Below are 18,856 nucleotides of genomic sequence, written 5' to 3'. Positions count from 1 at the left end.
TCTATAGGACAACACTGCTAATAAGCTAATAACCCCATTTATAACTTAACGGTATAAGTGAACCAGCTGCTCACACTCACCCATACTGAAACACACAACTGCGTACTCAGTGTATACTCACCTCTTTCGTTGCCTTCAATGATGAAGTAGACAATAGTCTGATTGACAGCAGTTGCCATGATGGCTCCCACCAGGGTTCCAACAGCAGCCTCCTCACTCACTGGTGGAAACCTGGGAATGGATCAGTCAATCAGTATCAACTGGTGAAGAAAATTAAATATGTATATGCAGACTGTGGGCCCACTTCCTCTCAAGGGTCGACTGCAATTTGGCAAGCTGAATACAAGTGAGAGTTATATCTGTCAAAACACATCCAACATTTTTAGTCCTTCATGCTGACAGCTTTCTGTACCTTGAATTTACCTCAAAAGATAAAGTCTATGTAAGCAGTGTTCACACTTACAGAGCTACGTATAGGGTATAGCAATCAGGCAGGAACGTGGGCTGCTGAACAACAACCTTTTAAAACCAGGTAGCATTTCAATTTCTGACAACATAGATAATCAGCACACTGCTGCTGTGCAGTCAACAGTCAATTATGGGATGCTAAATGTAATGAAAACAACACACACACTGATAAGTTGGAGACAAATATAAAGGCGCTGAGTAGTTTATTCAAGTTTCTACAAGTTGATTCTCACAACATACTGGGATGAACTGAATCCAGTGGCTGGCTGAAAAGTACAAAATAATTGAATAAATATAGGGTATTCTTTGTGAAAAAAAGGCCATCACAATTTTTAAACATCTTAAAATAGCAGTTGAAGAAAGATATTCAGTCTACTGTGGTTTGAAACAGAGAAAAGCAGAAAAATGAGAAGCTGGAAACAGAGAAGTGACTGACATTTGTGCTTGAAAAATGTAAACATTAATTCATAATAAAAAATGGTTGGTAATTCATTTTCTGTTGATCAACTAGTGGTTTCTTCAACTAATTGTTTAAACCCTAAGGAGAAATATCAAACCATGCATGACATAAGTAATGTACTAAAACATACAAAGTCCCTACATAGTCCTTTAATATGGTGTGCGTTGTGTTTGGACAAAATGTGGTCTGATCCAGTACATTTGGTTGAGTGTCTGTCAGGCCCCATTAGTGGCCTGAGTCAAGCTGGGAAATTAATCCATCAGCTGCTTTGAAAGGGAACCCAGACACAGTCTTGTTTTTGTCCACCTGCCTCTCATTGCACGTGGTGGGGCAGCCTTCCCTGCTTACAACCTTGACAGATTTTCTTAGAACCTGGCAACTCTTTCCAGCAGATTTCACTCCATTAAATAAACCCAGTCCAGTCATTAGGCCAACTGTCACAGCTGGCTAAACATTATAACATGGGCTACCAACTGGCTAAGCTATCAAGTAATCACAACGTGATAAATGGGACTGTTGGGGAGTGAGCGAGCGAGGGGGAGTGAACAATCGAGAGAGAGAGCGAGCAAGAGACAGAGTGAGAGTGAGTGTGAAAGTTTGTGTAGATGTCAACTTCTAATCTAGCCAATTGCTTATTTAACCATCTGGTTCTCTCCAACACTTCTCCAAGCAAATATGTAATAAGCCTGAAGTTTATTGAATGAATGTAAATTTGAATGGAAAAACAGATGTATTGTGTTGCAACTTGGAAGTTTAAGTTGCAGCATATATATATAAATTCTGCCTTTATTAGATTTAGTTTACAGTAAAAAGGAAATGAGGGAAGAGAGAAATGGAGGGAAGAGAGAAATGGTTAACAATGGACTCAAACCTAAGGTACTGCAGTTTCATGATCAATATTTTAAAACCTAAGAGCCAAATCAGGAGCCATGTAAGTCTGTGGATAAATAAAATTGTTGGTATTGTATAAAAAACACACACTGATATTCAGGAATTAAAGATATATGTTTTCAAATTATACAATGGGACTGTAATAGGATTCAAGAGCAGAAGCTTTATGAATACCTTCGCATTGTGCAGTCAGAAAAGAAAGTGAGAAACACATTATTAGTTGGGGCAGCAGCAGCACACATGTAGTCTAATACATTTGGGCTTGTTTCATAGTAGTGAAAACTTATAAACATGAAATTATTTTCTCCTCGCTGAAGTATTTTGCTCTTCTTACCTCTCCAATCAGTCTTCCCCACTAAAATTTCAATTTTCCTACTTACATCGCCTCCATTCATGCCCATCTTCATTTCTCATTTTGCATCCATATCTCCTCTTTCCTCCATCTATCCCTCAGGCTGATGCTTCCAGCCAAGCTCCCTGCAGAACTCAGCTACTATTGTTATCCTTTCCTCCCTCTTCACAATGGCTATTTGACAGGGGTGAAGGAGCGCAATGCAGGGGATGCCCACACACGCATGCACACCCACGCACACAGACAAAACAGTCTTACCAGCGCATACGATTACTAGTGGATAGGTCGCAATTACATGCATAAAGATGCACACAAGACTTGCTGTCGTAACTACAGCAAGCTGGGCTGATACCGATAACAACAGAAACACACACACACACACACACACACACACACACACACTTGCATGACTATACTTGTGAGATCATCGTATTCACTTTTGTTCATTCCCTGGAGGTTTACTCCAACTGTAATGTTGTCGTAATACTAACATTAAACCTAAAACCAACCCTGTGGTCTTAACCCTAAAAAGGAAAAAAATATCTTGTGGTGGTCGGATTTTTGAGACAGTGTGAATAAGAGTGTGTGCACACACACACACACAAACACACACGCCAGAAGCACATATTCAGACTGATTGTAGGCTATAGGAAATAAACCTTAACAGAACTTCGAGAGTGCTCAGTGTTTCAGCAGTGTGAAGGGATCATCAGAATTATGAGTATAGTGACAGATGTTTGCAATGATACCCTCTGCTCTTTGTGCGTCTTTCCCTTATAGCTGCTGTCATTGGTTTGTCTAAGTTGTGTTTTTTAGCCTGTCTCTTTCAGATATGTGTGCTTCATCAGCTTCCCCTCATCATTATTCTTTCTGTCCCTCCTCACACTGCTCCTTTTAATTTCTCTTTCTCTACTGCAATTCTAGTTCTGTCATTTCTTTTAATCTCTTTCTTTTTATGTGTCTCTTTGTCCACACCAAATAACATATCCTCTGTGCCGAGCAGAGCTCGGGTTCTGGCAGGGTTTTGGCAATGCCTACTCACACATAGGCTTTTTTCCCCCTACACATGACAGCAATATTTGATCTACTGTATGACATACTGTACAAGGGCGTGGGAGGTGATGCCAGGAAGACAGCAAAGCGAAACTCAAGTAGGTCATATCTTACTTGCTAACATTAGCAGCCCTTCTGTTTATTAATATTTAAGCTGGGCCAACACATTCTCACTTCCAACTCGTCACATATGGACGCTTGGTTAAGACAACTTGGCATCACATTTTAACTCCCTGAGTACCCTTTAGTATAATTATTTTTAAAGTGTAGAGCTTCGTGGGCAAGTTAGCGACAAAAAAATATGCAAGGTCTGGTAAAGTTAAGTTCAAAATAAGACTAGTAATTAACTTTGTGAAATGGCACATTCTTAATGTTATGAAACATCACAATTTGGTTAGATTTAGGCAACAAAACTACTTGGTTAGGATTATGAAAAGGTCCTAGTCTGGCTTAAAATAACGTTACTTATATGACTTAATTTATGTAAGTTAAGTAAATTTACTTGCATAACTAAAAATCATTAAAAGTTGACTTTTTGTTTCACACACAAACACTGTTCTGCTGACTTAAAGTCCGGTTTCTGGCCCACCTATCCACCCAAACCACCTCCTTTACAGTTAAAACATTATGCTACAGGGGTTCCCCCAGTAAATAACAAACTAATGTCAAGGTGTCTTGACCATGCGCCCATATGTGACAACTTGGGAGTGAGAACGGGATGGCTGGGCATTTGGTATTAACCTTACATGTTGCATAAAATCAAACAGGTGTTAATCACCAAACTATGCAAATTCTATGTTCAGACTTTACAGTTTGATATAGTTGTCACAATGTGGAACACTGAACTTAAAATGGTTGTGTTCATTGACAATCAACAATTCTACTTGGAATGAAAAGTATTAAGAATGACATATATAGATCAGCACAAAGCTGGGAGGATGTGCACAATGTGATCTGTATCAGCAAAGTCTCAGTCAAGACTACAGTAAGGCAAAACATATATATATATACATATATATATATATATACATATATATATATATATATATATATATATATATATATATATATATATATGTATATATATATATATATGTATATAATATTGAAACAAGCTAATTTAAGTTTATAACAGATCTTTTGGCAGCAGCCATCTGGGAAATCTGGTTATAGAACAATTCAAACTGCAAGACAGCCTAATTTACTTTTACTTAAAAAACTGGGCTTAACCCATACAGTTTCTGCCCAGTTTTTGCTGTTCCAAATGGCCACACTTTTCTGCAGGGTGGATACCTGGCCATCATAGAGTAGGACTAGATGCAATAATCATTTAAAAATATGGTGATTTTAGTGCAGATTTTCAGGCAGTCTGTCCTGGAAATAATGCACAGTAAAATACCTGTGTCAGGAATGACAAAAAGAGAACTTTACATTGATGCTCAAAGCCTGCTTTGTCACCTCCACACACCACATGAAGTGAGCTTGAGAGACAGATTGCTGGACACAGCCCTCCCAAATGTATGGATGATGTGTGTTTCTGCAACTGTTTGATTACAGATGTTTTGTCTGCTAGCTGATGGTAAGGTTAGCCAACAATAACTGGTCCAATCACTGTATCGGGGAAATTGGACTTGGATTGTAGGTTGGTTAAGAAAAAAAAGCAGACAGAAAGTTAAAGTTATGGATCAGTATTATAGGTATCCTTCAGTGCTGTTACTGTTGCCTTCAATATGGACTTTACTTGGTAAATGATACAGCTTAATGATACTGATCAGTCAACAATTAACATAAATTTGGTGCATATATCTGATTCACTTCTCTCAACTGTTTTTATGTCACCTAGGTTCATCAAGGTAGGACATTTCAAGTGTAGTAAAGAAAGTATGATATTCAATGAGACCACTGCGCTCCTTTGCTCAGAATAAGTTGGTTAACTAGTGGCCAGCAGCGTTAGCAGCAATGGCCGCTACACAAACACCAACCTAAAATGACAAAATGCTGTTCTTTCCTACTGTCGCCACTTCGTTCACTGTATCTTCCCGCCACCTCCTTCTCTGCCTTTCCAGAGGGTTGCTAACTGACTGTAAGATTTTCATTAGGAGACTGTTGAGCGAGGGGTCTTAACTGCCTGCAGTAATAACCTTTACAGGCTGGCTGGAGTTCTGTAAGTTACTTCTTCTCCCACTGTGGCCATTTTTCAGTACCGAAAGGCTTAAACTTACAGTTCACATGTCCCTACAATTTCAAGAGCATGTAGAGACATGCTGGTTGAAATCCAAACAGTTTTCTGATAAGGCAGGTATTGCTATTTTACAAATTCACACTCTTTAAAATGAGGTTTTTCAAACCTTTGGTCTGTTAACATTAGCGCAGTAGTCAAAATGTTGTAGTAGTGAGCTAATATTGGTGATTTTATTACAAAACCCAGGGCGTATGACAAATCTATTTTTTCTGTTTCTGCTCAGCCCTGTCTGAATAATCAAAAATAATTTTCTGTACCCTCTAGCCCTCTCCTTCTCTTTCTAATTCCACACATCTCTCTCCTACTGCTCTTCATTCGGCTGTACCTGTTCACACACGACCTCTCTGATTTCTGTCACTGCTTCTTCCTGTCAGTCACTCTCTCCGCTCTTTACAGCTCTCTCTGTTTCTCCCAAACTGATTCTGTCTTTTCAGTGCTGTGTCGGCAAGTGACTCGGCATTTTTCATTAGTCATGGCCCTCTTCTCACTCTTTGCTTTACAGTCGTGTCGTAATTGTCAACTGACAGTCAAATGGCTTAGTGTCTCTCAAACACTCTGAACTTGAGTGGAACATTGTTGAAGTACTAATACATAAAACATATGTGAGACAGAGCAGAGATATATAAAGGACCAGCATATATATATAAGGGCTGTTGACAAAAGAAAGGAATCAGAGGGAAGGTGATACAGAGACAAGTAAGTATGCAGCAAGAGCAGAAAAGGAGAATACGGGATGACAGTGAAAGAAAATGGAGAATGAGAATAACAAAAATATATGTGTGAGTAGATTTGTGTATTTGAGTTGGCTGAATCAGAGAAAATTTGTGACAAGCAGAGAGTTTGTTTGCAAGAAAATTCATCATCAATTCTGTAGGAAAAGAAAATTCATTCATCTGTATGTCCTTAGACTGATGCCATCTTTCTATATTGACAACACACAAGCTCACAGCCACGACCACGCACGTTCGCACAGACGTTTAAAGTAAATTACATTTAAAACTTCAACCCAATGAATACCAAGAACCCTGGCTTTTAAAGTTGACACCTTTATCCAGCTGAATATAAATGAGTACTACTTGAGCTGTGAGAAAGGTTCACTTGATCATATTTTTTGCTCACATAGCAACATCCACCGGCAATGACTATAGACCGGGCCACAGTCTCATCTTTCCCCTGATGCTGTCACCATAGTGTTGTATACCAAACCAGGTGCAGATTCAAACACATGTCATAACAATTAACATGTTGAAACTTATAAAGCAGCAGGTATAAAACAATTATAGTTATTAAAGTTTAGTCATAATAAAAATATGGGGGTTTAAAGACAATGCATAAAATTTAGTTTAGTCATCTTTTAAGTGCATACTCAGACTAAAATTAAGTCTTTAAGCCTTTCGGTTTATTAATGTTATTCTCTGGTGCTAATATGCATGTTTAAGATTTTAAATTCAGTCCAACATGTCCTCCAGAATATATAAATAATAACAGGTAATGTTCCAAAACCAACCCAGATGAGTATTTTCTGATCTGGTGCATCTATCTGCAGGACAATAAAGCTTGACACTGTTACAAATGACGGTCACAAAAAATGATTCAAACAACAGTTTTTTGATCTGCCACTTGGTTATTGGTTTTGTGTCACTGGTAGAAGTAAAAGAAACCAACGTTGAACGTTGGCACTACACAAGCAGTTGGTTGCTGGGTCAAAGTCACATGTTTTGTTGTTCTTTATGTCCAGTTCTATTTATGTCATGTCATATTTATGTCAAATATGTCAATTTCTCAGCCCCCTGTTAAACAACAAAAAACACTAAGTTTACCAGCTTAGACTACTGTTGTCTTTGTCTGTATTTTGAAAACACAGGGGGAGGCTTTCTGTGAATGTCAAGGTACATTGCGCTCTCGCCTGCTGCATGAAGCTTGTAATACACCTTTGTGTGCTGGTGTATCTCACTTTGCATGTTAAGTAGTTTTAATGAAACATTTGTTAAGTGTGAGTGTGGCTATAATTTCAAATCTTTGTGTCTGGGTGTGTGTGTTTAAAGGAGAAAGAGAAAAGGAGGGTGAAGAGACATCAGGATATGTAATGTAACGATTTTCCTTGTTATTATCATTAATCAAAGCCAAGTCCATTGTGATTACCTTCTCTCTGTCTTTTGAAACAAGCCCACCAATTGCCCTCTCTCTCTCTTCATTATCCTTTGTCCCCATTTCTTATTGGACATTTGTCAGCTGTAGCCACATCTACAAATTAACTATCAAGATCCACTTCAGAATAAGAAAAGAAGGACTAAAATATGTGACAGCCATGTTGAAAAAAGAGACACGGATATACTTGAAAAGGACTGGTGTGGCATTGTAACACTGTGAGTCAAACTGAACTGTGTACGGAGGTAAATCTACTTTCACTGGAAACTTAGCCTTTATTCAGCGGCTTGAGAAAGGTCAGCTGTTTCCCTCAACAAATTCCTGACATGGTAGTTTCTGCTCCATACTGTATCTTTGCTATGATGTCAGCCTCCATGTAACAACAACTGAGAAAGAACTGACCTGGCAGACTAAATGACTAATGTAAAAGCTGCCAGCTCTTTGTTCACAAGCTGCCTGCTCAACTCTTTCTCACTTTTCTCTCTTGAATCTTTGATTGTTACGTAATCAGTAGCTGAATACCTGAGGCTGGCAAGAAGGAAGAATATTATTCTAACTCTATAAGGCTGGTTTGACTCCCCACATTTACATTGGTACGCAATAATATAGAATTTTACATAATACATTAATTGGTTGTGTATTTTATTCTTTCTGGCCATCTTTTTCAGTTAATCTGATAATCAATGTTATTACATCTTGCTTTGTCTTTGGAGGCATGAATATCTGTCACTTTGCTCATTAGTGTTGTGTGACAGTATCCATCCTTCTATCAAAATTTGTCACATCACATGTTAACCATCTCAGATGTACAGCAGTCATCCATGCTGAGGAAGGAGCACTGACTTTAAATGAAAAGTGTCTTATAAAAGTGCACAGAACCCTTAGACTTTAATAAATTAAACTTGCAGACATGAAGAAAATTAACGAATGAATATCTGTGGCGGCACATTCCCAGTGGACGGCAGTGGTACAATAACCTGTGCACTAAAATGGAACAAAACAACACAACTTTATGGAAGGATTTGGGAAAGAATTGCTATATTTAGACTGTGCTCCGTGCTGTCTTAAAATACATTTGGAATCATAATTTTTCTACCTGTGTTCATGATTATACTGCACTGCAGCTATATTTCAGTGACCAGAGATCAAGGTAATTTCAGGCTGCAACATAGGGCTTCACAGCAGCTGACCTTCCACATCAACATAGATATGCTGTGTAACACTGTCAGCAATGGATTTTTCAGTTTTAAGAAGCTGTTTGAATTTTGAGTTTTAGTAAGTCCATTTTAGCCTTTTTCTTTGATCAGTTGGTTTGGCTATCTGGGTGTCAAAGCCAAGAAATCTGTCTTTACAGCTGTTAAAGAGAGTAAGATAGCCAGCATCCAGTGGAGCAACATAAACCTGTTCAAAGAGGGAGGAGATGTCTATTCAAGAGTTTTGAACGCGACCTCTGGCATTGGTTTAGGGAACCTGCAGAAACAGTTGCATGCATTCGAGCCACAACTCCTGTATATTCAGACATAGAAACATTGATACCGGAGATGTTTTTCAAATACAATCAGACGCTTCAGCTGACAGATAGACAGAGAGCTGTCCACCTGCTGCGTCTTGTGCAATATTGTTCCATAAGTTCCTATAGTTACTTGTGCTAAAGGTGGTATTTGTATTCAAATTCTGTTGAGCTGTTAATGTATAAATGCTGGATTATGACCTTAAAGAGTTTTTTGCCCTCTGCCACCATCCATGTCAATAACCCACACATCTTGTCTGCTTTTGTTTTCAATGATGTTCATTGATGTTTTCAAACTCATACTATTTCCTGTGTTGCATAAAGGAGCTGGGTACTGGCTATGAAGAGGAGTCAAGTGGGAACATCAAAAGCAGGATCTCAGCTGTACAGCAGCAGAAGGCAATAAAAGAAAGAACAGAAAGGTAAAACATGTGAGACACGCTTTTCCTTATATCTACTGTATGTGAATGTACATATGTTTATCAACCTGACTGACTGACTGACTGACTGACTATAAGCATGTTTATCTATCAAGCTAGCTGAATATCTAGAGTGTCAGTCTTCCTGTGTAACTTTTTGTCCAACGTTTCTCTACTCTAGTCTTTACCTGCTTGTCTGCTTGTTTGCTTCACTCTACTTCAGCACGTCAGCCTGTCAGCTCACCTGCCACTTTTAAGATGTTTCTGCCTGTATGTTGATCTGTCTGTGTGCGTGTGTCTGCCTTCCTGCCTGTCGATCAACTTCAGTGTGTTCATGAAATGGTGTATTCCAGCAGCACTTTCACTTGTTTTGTGTTTTATCTTGCTAACTTTTAATGTCGTTTCTACTGTGTACCCACCCTCTTCAGCCTTCTATACTCACTGCCTCTCTTTTTACTTATCTGAAAGTCACACTCCACTTTTCTGAATTGCTTCTCTCCACTATCCTCTCCCATCATCCTTCTTTTAAGTTTCCCATGTCATCCTCACTCTGTCCCCCTCTCTTCCATACCTCAGTCCTCTCCCTTGCTGTCTCCCAGCTGCAAGCAATCTTATAAATAACAACACCATGGTTGTTTGCCATTTGTTGTCACAGTCGTAATATTGCCAGGAGCGCTCTACGTGCACTTGCCTGTTTGTGCGCATCAACAAAACAAGGTAACCTTCAACTGAATCGGTTAGACATATGCCGGATTTATAGAGGCACAGATCGGACGTGCTTGTTTTGACGTACATTGGGGGAGGATGCGTTTATCTCGTTGTTAAAATGTTTAAGGGCCTCAGGGAGTTTATTCATTTTGGCAGAGAAGACGTTTAATTTGATAGTAGATAGTTTACAGCGGATGAAACAGGGTGTTGACTTTATAAACAGACAAGAAGGAAGTAACAAAAGGGGCAGAGGTGAAAAGAGGACCAAAATATTTTAAACTTTAAAAGTCTAAAAGGAGAATATTTTTCCGTAAAATTACATATAAAATTTGAATCAAAACAACACCAATGTGCTAAAAAACTTTCAAAACAGCACCCAGAGGAAAACAAATGTCTGAGAAGCCAGACTAAAATGTATAACTATAATCATAAATGCTTGGCACAATAAATAATGTATATACCTATACCTATTTCTGCACATATATGAAAGCTTTTCTTTCACACAAGCAAGTCACTTTTTTTTATATTGTCCAATATCATATACAATGTCTCCATGGACTTTACAGAATCACAAAAACAACAGTTCCTGAACTGGTCAAAGCTCTCTACAAGTCTCTAAAAAACAAACAAAACAACAGAAAAACATACGATATATGTTAAGACAAGTGACAATCCTCAGAAAAGGTAGTATAGGAGAAATTACATTGAAATACATGAAATTAAGATTTGTTGTTTGTTAAAGTTGTAACTGTCCTGTTGACTCCCTTCTGTTGTGTTCTTTGTTATTTCCACACTAAAGAGGAGACAAACCATTATTTGCACCTTGTACAGTATCAGACATAACCATTCCACAGAGTTAGCTACTTGTTTACTCGAAAAAATTAAACTCGCTTGACAAGGCATTTGATACAATTAATCACAACATCTAAACTGCAAAACTCTCAACATTCACTTTGTCAGAACGGTCTTGGTTTGACTCATATTTAGATATAAGGGTCATGAACAGTGTGATGTGATTAATAACAAGTCCGTTTGTTTTCTGAAATTGAAACAGAAAACCCCCAAGGAAGGTCTTCATATGGATGCTGTCGTCCTGTTCGACAATAAAAACTATGAAAACAAAGTCCATCTACTTCTCCAATAAAAAGCAACTTGCAACAGAATTGTTAAATGTCAAATTAAATTCATGCACAAAAAGATTTATTAAACAATTAAGGCTACCCTTAGTTATTTTAAGATGATAAACAATTGCTTGGCATTTGACTGTGCCTTGCTGTTTCTAAATTCAATGATAGTCTCACATTTGTCCGATGGTTGTCTTTGGAATCGGGCCTTAAAAATCATGGACAAAAAGCAAACAAGGTACCATCACTGCAGCACAAGATTTAAAGTTTTGCAAAGTTTATTGATTTTCATTATGTAAAGCTTGTGTTTAAATGTTTAAATTGACTTGCTCCTCAGCCTTTCTCCAAATGTATCAAGAGATTACAGAGCTGCAGCGGATCCACCAGATCAGCTTCAAGCAATAGTAAAGTTCCATACAAGAGAAGAGAGAGCTCCCGCACACAGACCTTCATCAGGCAAAGCTCCATTTATATGATTCTGCAAAACACATTTTGTTCAGAGAGCTTTTTCTGTGAAAGGAGGTGAAGTCCTGGAAGTCGCTACCAGATCACTTGAAATTTGCTGCAGACTTCACCACTTTTAAGAGCGCTACCAAATCCCGGCTAATTCACACAAATAAAACAAACCTGTAATCATGTCTAGTTTTAAAATGTAATATTTTTAAATGTGCTTTATAGTACTTTCTGTATTCAGTTTATCTTTTCTTTACCTCGCTGTTTGAATCTCTCATTTTCATAAAAGCCCTTCCAGGGACGAGTGAATTAGCATCGCCATAAAGACTATAATACTACTGATAGTTGTTTTAAGTTTATCTTTGTGTTCTGTATCTGTCCCTAAAAATAAAACATAAATAAATAGATGTGGAGGTGCGGCTGCTTGTAATCTAAGCTATTTTTGATTTAGCTCTCAATACTGTGAGGCAGGAAAGGAGTATCAAAGAAGCAAAAGAGGAATAAATATTTAAACCTAAAGTCTAAAGGAGAAGACTTACGCTGAGCATGTAAAAAAACTGAACCAAAACAATACTTAAGTACAAAGCAACTCAAAGCATGCAAAAGGAAGAACCAGCTATTCTCATTGAGAATATTCTCTATTACACTAAGATGTACGAAAGATGTGATGTAATTAATTCTCATCTCAGAAAAGCCATATTTAATTGTGACTTGACTTGAAATGTGAAAATATTTGCTATAAAAAATCTACATAGATTTCTTTCCAAATTTGCTTCATCCAAATAATCTTTAAATTTAGATTAGTTGTATAATGCCTTTGAGAAGCACACAAAACTATTCTGTGTATTCCAAGGTCAAGATTAAAAACTTAGTTTTTGCACTTATAATGCTTTAACACTGGATTAATATGCCAGAAGTTAATGCATGCATCCATTGTAAGTCTATAGCTTCCTAAAAAAGCAGATTAAAAACAAATTGTCTTGTTATTTAAGTTATCTTGATGGCAGACAAATAGGATCCATGTCTTTCAAAGCTCTGGCTTTGTAACTGTCCAGCTGGCTGATAGTGATAAAAACTGTGACCTCCTGTCTGGCTGCCTGTGATTCCTGAACAGAGCGTGTTCTGTATATCAGTGCATCTAAATCTCTCGCCATGGTGTAGTGGTTTTATCTCCATCTTTTTAATGATGCAAGACAAAGCAACATATTGCCATCTTTGATCATGCAATCTCTTGATTAAAAACAAAGCTTTGATGTTTAGAAGTGTTTTGGCTCTTAACTCTCTGACCACTTTCTAATTAGATTCATTAACAAAGTAACAGGCTATGAGGCATTTTGACAGAATGCTACTCCCGCATTCACAGATACACAAGCACGCACGCACGCACACGCACACACACACACACACACACACACACACACACACACACAAAAGTGACACATATACATGCTCACATGCCTGCACATGCATACACAAGCAAAGAAATTGGTGGGAGGGGTTTGTAGATTTCAAGAATCTTTGAAAATGCAATATTTTCTTTCTGTTCACTTAACCTCATGCTGATAATTACCCACTGGGTTCTGATAACTATTCATGTGTGATACTGACTGCATACTAATTCTGCAGGTGCAAGGACAGTCCTACAGTGATCAAAACAGGGAGGGGGGCAGAAATTCTGCTCTACACACAGTGATTTAACGAACTTCCTCCTTGGCTTGTTAACCGTTTTACTAGATTAGAAATCCACTGAGTGAAAATGCACAAACAGCAGGTTACAGTGCCAAAGCCACGCTTTGCTGGTGTTTAGTCTCAGTGCACTGTGAGCATGTGTGTGTACATGTGTGCAAATGTGTTCTTCTATGCGCATTTATGCATGTCTGTCTGTATCTCATCTCAACATATTCAATATAAATCACGCCGGACACACAAGTCAGGTTGAAAAACTGCATTATGCATCGGCAGTTTGCTGTATTGTGGACTTATTGTTATGCACAATCTGTAAGAATAAGGACAGTTTTGTTTAGAATCTGTACTGCAGCCTACTGGATTGGAAATGAAACACTGACAGTAAAGGTTAAAGTGCTGACTTTCATCTATTGTCATTCGAAGAACTGTGTAGAAAATTGTGGATCTTTTGATACATACCCCTGAAGGTAAAAATCCTACACTGCTTACCCAATATGACTGTGTACAACCCAAAACACACTTGAAGCTCAAAGCCAGGGCTTTAAGCTGTTTCATTTGATACAGAGTACTGAGCCAAAACAATGAAAGATGTCATTAAACTAAGTTAAAAGTCATAGTTATACATGTAAATAAAAAAAAGATACAAATGTATTTCAGATTTTATTGTTTAACATAAATTACAGTTAAAGTGTTGATTAGGGCACACTTGGCAAGCCCCAGTCTATGAAAAATCAAGTCAAGTAATTAGTAATTAGTTGAATTCTCTCTGGATTGTAGAGAACATCATTTGCATTAGCACTTTTGTAAACCAACTTCTAATGCATATTTTACTTCTCGTCTGCAGTTAGTATATTTTAAAATGCCATGAGTTTAATTTGACAACCCCTCAAAACATTATTTGTTAAGTCTGGTGATCAGGGGTCAGGAAAAGTTTTCTCAGTTGTGACAGTTTGGTCAGTGGGGGGTTCCACCGACAAATGTTATTGAATGTTCGGGTTGTTTTGAAGTTTTGTGGTTGACTGGCCACCCTCCTCTACTGAGGCCTTTATGAAGTTCACATCTCATGGGTCCATGTTTTCTCTGTGACAATTTCTTCTACCTCTGACGCACTGAGAATAGACTTATTTACTTATATTATTTTTATAATGGATAAATAGTTGCAACATTAGCCTACTAAATCCATCTGTCCATCCATTCTCTATTTTTTCCTGTTAATCCAATTGTATTCTTTTGCTGATCCCCATCAGGGTCACACACCAAAACCTTAAACTGAATGCTAAAAACAAATTAAATGTAGTCTGTTGAAGCTGATTAAACAACAGTGTATTGTAGTGTATTACACCAAGGTTAGAAAGTTTCAAACACAGCATATAGTGTCATTAAACCTAATATGCCCTTTATAAAGTAACGCCACATCCAAAATTCCTTTCAAAGTATGCGCAGATAACTAATTTTAGATTCAAAAAGACATTTGGAATTTGTATAATTTAAAGTTATAATGAATAGCAAATGTACAACTTCCTTGTTGCCACCATCACTCTTTTTCAGTATAGTAATCAATATTACTAATTCAGCCTTGCCTATGGCTAGAGGCCTGTCTGTTGAAACCAAACAAAAGCATTAGGCTGCATTAGTAAGCTCTTAAAACCACACTGGTACAATGGTTAGCTTTTATTCAATAAAGCTGGGATAATTAATTTAAAGCTGCTACACTGTACTCTCTGTGAATACAACATGGAATTACAAGAAGAAAAATCACCATCTCTCATACACACACACACACACACACTCTGTAAAATACAGGCACAAAAATATGAAATATAAGGCAAATGCACCCATACAAAAGGACCTCCAAAAGAAAGGGACATCCGCAGTGCACAAACATAAAAATGTGTGCATGTATGCATTAATGTGAATTGTGTGTTTATTAAGAAATAAAACAAAAATACACACACGTGTAAGTGCACACTCACATAGACAGGCACACACACCTTTAGCTGGAAGCTATGTTACATATTCATAAATGCAGCATTATATGGCTGGCTGACATCTCTCTCTTGCCTCTAACCCTTTTCCTAAAAATAGAGAGGAGCGTTTCTCAGCTCTGTGTGAAAGACAAACCTTGACATCTTGAAATTCTGTCCGTAATAGTAGGAAAATATGTCTGTATTGATGCCGCAGTCACAGTTACTGTACTCCCAAACGAGCTCATTAGCTTAGAGCATATGGTGCTTGGGTGTTTGAATAAAGAATGCTAGAAGCAAGTGAAATGTAATATAGGTACAGCTCTATACACCAGGATCAAAGGTGTGATTTTTGTACTGAGTTGTTACAGAGGCAGTTGGGTGATTACTGCATGACAGATGTGAAATGCTATGTGAAAGTAAGTTACATCACAGTAAATGCCTTGACACATACTCTAATAATTAAGATATTTTAACTCAAAAACTTTACATTATTGTGGCACACAAGTAAACCATTGAATAGAGATATCTAAAGGTGGCATTAGAAAACAATACATTGTTTTATTTCAAAATCTCCAGACATTTTACCAAATACATTTTACCAAAGTCTTTTGTCATTGAACATAAACCCATCTTTTAGCCTAAAATAGGGCCAGAACAGTTTTTAAAAAACTTTAACAAATGCCCATCACTAAAATGTGGCCATAACAGATCATTATATGCATATGTGTTAATTTGTATTGTTAATGTATTCTTTTAAAAATAAAGGATCTAAATTAAGGCATTAAATTTGACTTATTAGGGCTCCATTGACCAGTATTACAGCTATCAAACGGTTAGGTAATGCAAATACACCTACCTATGACACCACGCATTATGACAAAGAAATACAGTAAAACAGTGATGATCTAAGAAAATATACTAAAAAAAATGCCAGTAAGCGTTTGTCAACACCATGTTTTAATACTGAGCTTTACTCTAAATGAACCAAGTGTGGTGAGTGATTTAAATAACGACCGAACATTTCTATTACCATGCTTTTCAAATTGTCTTGTAGAGTTTAAGGCTAGGGTTTGCTGTTGTGTTGCACTGTGTTTTCATTTTATTGATTGTTTACACATTTCGGGCTATGTCAATTATCTGTCAAGTGATTAAGTCTTTTGCATATTGTTTTCTAAAAGAATGCCTTTCTTGCAAGAAATGTTTGACAACTGATTAGTTATGATTTCATTTTTGAAAGTTGCTTGTAATGTTTATCGTCTGTGGTAGCGGAGAGACAAAAGTAAAGCAGAAGTTAAATAAGTTCACTTGAATAATTTAAACACTACTTTACTGTGAATGAATTTGATTTCCAAACTTTACATTTCAGAATCATTCAATAAATTAACACCATGCTTGGTTCATTTGGAGTAACACTCGATATTAAAACACAGTATTCACAAGCACTTACTGTCAAACAAAGAGGTCACGCAGACCTCTACGGGGAGCACCATCTCTTGCTACATTCACCTGCCCTCGGAAATCAGAATAACGCTATATAATGTTTTAAAGCATCCTGTCCTGCAATTTTTATCTAAGTCTGACGTCTTTAATATTGTGCCTGACAGACAACATAACAAGCAAACAAATGAAAGGAGACCAATCCATTCCCTCCAACGTCATTGTAGGGACAAATAGAAGAGCAGGATGGCAGGAAGAAAGTGTATTAAGACAGGAAATTAGAAGCTACTTTATATGTAAAAATAAAGCCATATCAAGACAGAGAATGGCAGTAACAGGACAGTGAAGAATAAGCAGAAAAACAACAATTTGCACGTATTTAACGAATGATGATATACAACAGAAAAAATGACTGATCAAGATAGAGAAACAGAGAGATAATAGTTGTAGATTATAGGCTGATTTCGCTACTGACCTCGCTCGCACCCTTTGTCTGCCCAGCTAATCACTGAAGAGAAAACTTGAGGTGACCCCATGATCAAATAAAACAGGTACTCACCGGAAGAGTATGAGTGCTTATGTGTCTGCACATTGGATAAGACTATAATTTATTAATGTTGAGTTCATAGTGTGTGAGCACGGGGTTTTATTGGCATTTGAAAACACAGACTGAAAGAATGTGTGTAGTGTGTGCGCTACAAATGTATGATATGAATCCTTCACATTTATTGTTGTTTTACAGCTTCAGAAGAAGGGAAACACTTTTTTTGGCTTTGTTTTGGAATAAAAGACTATTAGACTTTGGATTTTTAGCATTGGTATTTAATGTATTCTTGTTTTGTAAACAGCTGTCTATATGCTTCTCCACTGCCGCGGGGCATCGTTGGCCAATTTTGCAAAATCCAAATGCACGCTAAGGAACTGAAAGGAAATTACATGCATTGGCCAGCCCACAAACCACTGATGGTGGGTCACACACAGACCAATGGAGAGCACAGAGGAAGCGACCACTCAGTGTGCCCTTTTATGTATTTTATATTAGTTCTGAGTGTCTGTTTCTTTTATAAATTTCCAGCAGACAGCCAATGTGCTGCTGCTCCCTCGCATTGTTGATGCTACTTTACATCATTGCTTTGGTTTAAATTCTGGGATTTGTATTATCGTAATACACTTGCCGAAGTTCATACATTTTATTTGTATTCTTTTCTGGAATCTTCTTACACTTAAGCACATCATTTGGGTTATGATCAAAACTGAATTAGGCAAATAAACATCAATGATGCTGTTCTGCACCTTCTGTTTAATTGTTTAAGCGTGTGTGTGAACAATTATTTATAGCCATTTTACAAGGTTGTGTCCCAATTATTCTTAATGGTTCTTTTTGCATGATAACCCTTTCCCCTATGTTTTAATTATACCTATATTAATGCCATTCATTAATTTACCAGATTAAAAACAAATTATCTGTCTTAGTAAAATGGAGTAGCACCATCCAAAATTTGAGATGTTTCTTTTGGTTGGGTGTGTAAAATTGAGATGAATCTCTCTCTCTCTCATGGCTAAATGGCTGCATTCCCACATCAGACAGCAATCTCTCTCTCTCTCTCTCTCTCTCTCTCTCTCTCTCTCTCTCTCTCTCTCTCTGTGCGTGGGTCAGTCTGAAGGAGCGTGTGATATCAGCCCCCAGGTTTATTGGTGTTTTATTTATAATTTACAGCTTCTACAGACAGGTGTTCAGGTAGCCAGACATTTCTTCCTTCCTTTTTCTTCCAAAAATCTATTTCAATACTTATTTAGATACAACACTGCCTATCTATGCTGCTCCAACAGAAAGCAGGAATATGTTTTGTGTCGCCATAATGCACCTCAGTATATGAAACACAGAACACTGCTGTAACTAAGCTTCATCTCTTCCCTCCATGTTCAGTTAGCTGTAAC

The 18,856-nt window shown here is 37.5% G+C and overlaps 1 protein-coding gene across 1 annotated transcript in view; it reads right to left on the bottom strand.

The window, feature by feature from the left end:
- The window catches only part of LOC123983506 (protocadherin-15-like), a 216,791-nt gene that overhangs the window by 51,254 nt on the left and 146,681 nt on the right, over positions 1-18,856 (bottom strand). The window contains exon 25 of the mRNA XM_046069766.1: positions 122-231. Within this exon, the coding sequence (XP_045925722.1) occupies positions 122-231 (110 nt within the window). The remainder of the gene's footprint in view (positions 1-121; positions 232-18,856) is intronic.

Source organism: Micropterus dolomieu, linkage group LG14, assembly GCF_021292245.1.
Source record: "Micropterus dolomieu isolate WLL.071019.BEF.003 ecotype Adirondacks linkage group LG14, ASM2129224v1, whole genome shotgun sequence".
Taxonomy (NCBI): Eukaryota; Metazoa; Chordata; class Actinopteri; order Centrarchiformes; family Centrarchidae; genus Micropterus; species Micropterus dolomieu.
This window is presented reverse-complemented; position numbering and strand designations above follow the sequence as displayed.